Raw genomic sequence first — 6,000 nt, 5'->3', positions numbered from 1 at the left:
ATATCCTGCTGTGTCTTTTGGCAACCTTCTACACTATCCACAACTCTGCTGATCTTTGTATTGTCTGCAAACTTACTAACCCACCCATCTACATTTTCATCCAAGCCATTTATTTATATCATAAACAGCGGTGGTCCCTGCAGAACACCATTAATCACGATTTGTGCAATGACAAGGCCATGGGCCAAGTGCTGGAAAATGGGATCAGAATAGATGGCGACTGGCACAGACTTGTTGGACCGAACGGCCTTTTCCTGTGCTGCTCTATGACTGGTTGGGCGGTCTCGAATTGCTTCTACATCCTAGAAAGGAAACGTTCCATTCCTGGAAACTCCAGGCCGGTGCTATAGAGTTGGCAACTGCTAGACAGGGTTAAAATCTGCAGACAGACAGAGAGAGAAACTGGAGCATTGTGGCCAGCAGCAAAGCTGAGCTTCCTCTGTTTGAAGGACAGGAAATATGTCATTTTTTTTTGCTCTCTCTCTCTCTCTGTTGCTGCAGAGAATCAGCAGGGTTTGTGAGATCGAGGAGGGAGGGGAATGGTAGGAGTGGCCTGAATAATTGATAACTCTCGCCTCTTCCATTGGCAATCAGCTGGAGGAAGGGAGCGCACCGTGGGGGCTCAATATGACAAGGGTTTGACAGCAGCGTTTTGAAACAAGCCCAGGCAGCTTCTGCTTTCTACCGGCTTCTCGCTGACAAATGTAGGGCAGTCGGTCTGGGTCAACGATCGACATCTCTCATCCCCACACCACCCCCTCCCACCCTCCGACCCCAAACCCCAACAAAGAAACAATGTGATAACGAAGGGAGGAAATATTTGAGACTCCGGGAACGCAAATGCAAAGCTGCTGGAAAATGAAACTGCAGGTACAGTCACAATCCTCTGTTCTGGCGTCTATGGGAGTGATAGCCTGGATACAATCCTGGGCAGCTCCACTGTCCTATTGTAGCCTTACCCCAGTCAGTCTGAACAAAAGAGCTTGTGTTGGTGGTGGAATCAGACATCTCTCCAGCTGTCTTTATCATGCAGTTTTGTACTCGGCTTTAAGATCCAGTCTCCTCTTCCTGTTTATCGGCCCAGTCTGATCTAGCAGCTTATTTCTGAGGGTCGACATTTTTACATTAGATTTGCTTGTGTGTGTGTTTCTCCATCCATCCATCCATCCAACCAACCACCCCCCACCCCCGTTTTGCTCAAAGCTTACCAGCTTTTGGTAAGTGCAGCTTTAAGTTTGTCGTCCTAGTCTGGATGAGCTGGTGTGAAGATTGAGAATATAGTCTCCTTTTTGTTTTGAAATGTGTCAATTTTGAAATTGCAGATTTCACCCTACCCCCATATCCCCAGGGTTTCATAGAGGGAGTGGGGAGGGGGCAGGTGGGATTGCTGGAATGAGTAAGAAGGAGCTTATGTTGATGCGGGGTGGGGAGGGGGAGTCTTTGCTGCAGATTTTTTTTGCTTGTGTGTGTTTTGGATTGTGTCTGTGTCCCCTCGGAGCTGTTGTTTTAAAAATGGAGGCTAGACCGTGAGCTGTCATTAGATGTGAAGCAGCTTTTTTGACACGGAGACAGGGTAAATTAGTGAGCTTGGCTTCCCCTTCATTGACTGCTGTCTTTGTTTTTATGGAGGCTACCACTTTGTGCTGCCCACGTTTGTTTTTTTTTCTCTATATACAACAGCAGCAGGACCTGGGTGTGTGTGTGTGTTTGTGGTTTACAGCAGGTGCTGTTCTCTATTCCTTTGCCCCTCAGTCCCAGAATCACCACCTGAACAGATCAATGAGCTTTTGTAACAAAAAAAAAATGAATGCACAAGACATGTTTTGCCTATATGGCATCAGAAGCCCCAGGAAACTGATGAGCCAGTCCCTGAAATCCAATATTCCTGCTTGTTTCTAGGAGGGTCATTTACAATGCAGCACCTCCCGTTTCAAGTCAATCTCAACAACACCATTTGTTCGGATGAGCTGGGCGACTTTTGGCAACTGGTACCATGGGTTCTGTCCCTTTTCTTCGCCTTTGGCACAGGGGTGGGGGAAGGGACGGTGAAGAACGGGCTGTTGCTGAAGCTCCAATCCGGCAGCGAGAGATCGTGAATGGGAAGAGTTGCATTGATGTAGCGCCGCGTGGAACTGCGGTCCCCATTGCGCCCGGCAGTCAGTGGAATGCAGCCGTCAAACAGTGCACAGCGAGCTGCCACAAAGCAGCAAGTGAGAGGAGGGGAGTGCGGGGGGGCGGTGGTGGTTATGGCTGGTGATTTTGCTTGGCTTCTACATAATATGGGGGTTAGTAACAGGAAAACAAATGTAACTGTCGTGATAGTCTGGTGTCCTGTTGTGGTCTCAGTTATAACCAAGTCCCACTCACCCAGGGTTCACTGACCCACACCAGTTCCGGGCTTCAGTTTCAAAAATTCTCACCCTTTTTTTATTGTCACTTCTCTCCATGCTCCTCCCTTCTTCACTGTCTCAGTTCCACACCCTTTGAGACATCTGCACTCATCAAATTCTGATCTCATGAACATTCTCAATTTTATAAAGGCCCCACCATTGACTGTTTTGGTCCAAAGCTTCAGAATCCCTTCCCTAAGCCAGTCTGCTTTCCCTCCTTTTAACGGGCTCCTGGAAACCTATAACCAGTTTTGGTGGTGTTTTCTGTGGTTAGGCTGTGTGCGTCATTTGCTTCATAAAGCTGCTGTGAAGTATTTGCTGAGGGCTAGTGATGGCTTAGCGATGTTATCACCAGATTATTAGTCCCAAGACTCTGGGATCTTGGTTCAAATCCTGCCAGGTGGATGGTGGAATTTGAATTCAATAAAATCTGCATTTAAGAGCTGATTGTTGTTGGTTTTTTTAATTAAAAAAAACCATCTGGTACACTAATGCCTTTTAGGGAAGGAAACTGCCATCCTTACATGTGACTCCAGGCCCATTGCAATGTGGTTGACTCTCAACTGCCCTCAGGGAATCAACATCCTGTGAATGAATTAAAACAAAGCTGTGTTCAAGGTACTATATAAATTCACAAATACTGTTGTTATGCGTAGCACCTGAATCAGGTTTGCCATCTTGGTTCAGGTAAGAGTGTAGAGCTGGGCAGCTTAGCATTTCATGCTGTGTCAGTGTTTAATCTGCATTCTGTTTATTCTCGGTTATCAATACCAGCTGCCACACTACCAGTTCAGCAATTAACGAACTGACTAACTCACGGGTGGGGGGAGGGTGGGGGAGAATGTCGAGATAATTTTCCAATCTTCCACTGGATAATTTTGACCTGCGTTTATTTTAAGAATCCTCTCATTTATATCTCTAGTTATAAAATGATAATATAAAACGTCTGTAGGTATCCTTGAGAAATAACTAGGCTCGATGGAACTATTTACTCACTGAAATGCTTCAAAATGCATAGTGGAGACTTGCGGTGTGTTAACTGCAGACAAATTAACTAACCAGGAGTCTAGTTAGTGTGGCTCTTAACTAAATAGTAGTACAGTTACTAGCTCAGCACTGACCTACAATTATTCCAAGTGCCTTCTTTAACTAATCACAAGTTTGTTATAGTGTGACAATTCAGTCTTTCACCCTACTATGTCAGCATTCGCTCTCCAAATTCACCTAGTGCCATTCTGTTGTCTTCTCCCTGTATCCCCCACGCATTCTTCCTTTTTGGGTTATGGTCTAACTCCCTCTTGAATGATTTGCTTGCAGTCTCAGGCTGGGTTAGGTCGTACTGTACAGGTACTGGTATCATTATAATAGTTCCCAATCGAATGCAAACTAACCGTTGCACGGTCCGGGTTCTGAAAGGCCCAAAGGAGCAGATGCTTTTATGCACAAGTTCTTAAAGGTGGAAGAACAGGTCAAGAAAGTGATTAAAAATCATGTGGGGTCCTAGCTTTTACAAATAGAGGCACCGGGAGCAACATCAAGGACATCATGATGAATGTCTATGGTGTGATTTTAAGACCATGAGATGTAAGAGCAGAAGTATGCCATTCAGTCCATCGAGTCTGCTCTGCCATTCAATCAGATCGTAGCTGATCCAATAATCCTCAATCTACTTTCCTGTCTTTTCCCAAAACCCTTGATTCCCTTACTGTTTAAAAATTGGTCTATCTCAGCCTTAATTATACTTAATGACCTAATCTTAATAGGCCAGCGCATTAAAAAAGTTCTAGAGATTCACGACCCACTGAGAGAAGAAATTCCTCCTCATCTCTGTCTTAATTTGGACACCCTCTTATTCTGAGATTATGCCCCCTGGACCTAGATTCTCCCACAAGATTGATATTTGATTCTGCCCCATTGGAAAAGGGTTGGACAAGTGTAGTTACTAACACTCCCTATCTAATGGGAGGGGGTTACACTTACTAATGCAGCATTAATTAGCTGTAATCCAGTTTCTGGCGATTATGTTGAGATATTCAAGATGGTTATTCTTTTGGAAACTAAATTTGCTTCTTTTCAAATAAAATGTGCAAGGGACAGGGAAAAGGCAGGAGATGGGCATTAGGTCAGAATCCTCATTTGGAGAGTCAGTGCAGACATGATGGGCTGAATGGCCTCATCCTGCACCATAGTATCCAATGTCAAGGATTGATTTCAACGAGGAGCAAGCAGGGTAAGTGACTGGGAATATTCAGCGTAGCAACGGAAGTTCAAACGATAGGAGGGAGGTTCGGCAGTTTTGACACTGAGCTTATATGTATACTAGACATGCATCCATATGTGTCTCAGCCATGGCTTAGAGTCTCACGATTCTGGGTTTGAGTCACACTTTAGGGCTTTCAGATGCTGCGATGAAGTGTCTCTCAACCCTGCACCGTCAGAGGTGCTGTTTCTCCAGTGGGATGTTAAGATGAAACTGTGTGAGTCTGTGAAAAATTCTGTGGTACTATGAAGAACAGAGAAGTTATCCTTGGCCAATATTTATCATTTTCTCAATATCAGCGTCATTACCACATTGCCGTGCGATCCTTTCTGATGATTATTTTGCAAGTGAAACCCCAATTCATTTGGGAAGTCGCTTGTAACGTAACATGGGACCTGATGTGTGCACAGCAGCATGCAATAAATGACCGGGTAATTAAGGGATCTGATAGATTCTTGAACATTGGGAAATCAAGAGTTATGGGGAAAGAGCAGGAAAGTGGATGTGAGGAATGTGGGATCTTATGAGAACATAAGAAGTAGGAGCAGGAGTAGGCTGTCCGGCCCTTCGAGCCTGCTCCGCCATTCAATAAGATCATGGCTGATCTTTTTGTGGACTCAGATCCACTTACCCGTGTTCTCATCGTATCCCTTAATTCCTTTATTGTTCAAAAAACTATCTACTTTATCTTTAAAAACGTTTACTGTAGTAGCGTCAACTACTTCACTGGGCAAGGAATTCCATAGATTAACAACCCTCTGGGTGAAGAAGTTCCTTGTCAATTCAGTCCTAAATCTGCTCCCTCTAATCTTGAGGCTATGCCTTCTTGTCCTAGCTTCACCTGCCAGTGGAAACATCCTCTCTACTCTACGGGACAATTTCTATCAAGATGCCTTGCTATTTCTTCCTTGATAATAGACTCAAGCATCTTCCCCATTACAGAGGTTAAGCTAACTGGTCTATAATTCCCCATTTTTTGTCTACTTCCCTTTTTAAACAGTGGCATCACATTTGCTGTTTTCCAATCTGCTGGGACTGCCCCAGAGTCCAGCGAATTTTGGAAAATTACCGCCAGTGCACCTGCTATTTCTCCCGCCATCTCTTTTAGTACCCTGGGATGCATTCCATCAGGGCCAGGAGACTTATCAATCCTTAGCTCCATTAGCTTGCCCAACACTACCTCTTCCGTAATAATGACTGTTTCCAGGTCCTCACCTACCTTCGTCTCTTTGTCAATTTCTGGCATGTCATTAGTGTCCTCCACGGTGAAGACCGATACAAAATACCTGTTCAATGCCTTGGCTATTTCATCATATCCCATAACTAAATTCCCCTTCTCATCCTCTAAAG

General features: G+C 44.7%; 1 protein-coding gene across 1 annotated transcript in view; it reads left to right on the top strand.

Annotated features, from left to right (window-relative positions):
- The first annotated feature begins 596 nt into the window (after positions 1 to 596).
- The window catches only part of marchf8, a 53,476-nt gene continuing 48,072 nt past the window's right edge, over positions 597 to 6,000 (top strand). Inside the window, exon 1 of the mRNA XM_048616371.1 lies at positions 597 to 870. Within this exon, the coding sequence (XP_048472328.1) occupies positions 841 to 870 (30 nt within the window). The 5' untranslated portion in view covers positions 597 to 840. The remainder of the gene's footprint in view (positions 871 to 6,000) is intronic.

The sequence above is a fragment of the Rhincodon typus genome, chromosome 34 (genome assembly GCF_021869965.1).
Source record: "Rhincodon typus isolate 14 chromosome 34, sRhiTyp1.1, whole genome shotgun sequence".
NCBI lineage: Eukaryota > Metazoa > Chordata > Chondrichthyes > Orectolobiformes > Rhincodontidae > Rhincodon > Rhincodon typus.
Note: the sequence above shows the minus strand (reverse complement) of the source record. Positions and strands in the feature narration are given on the sequence as shown.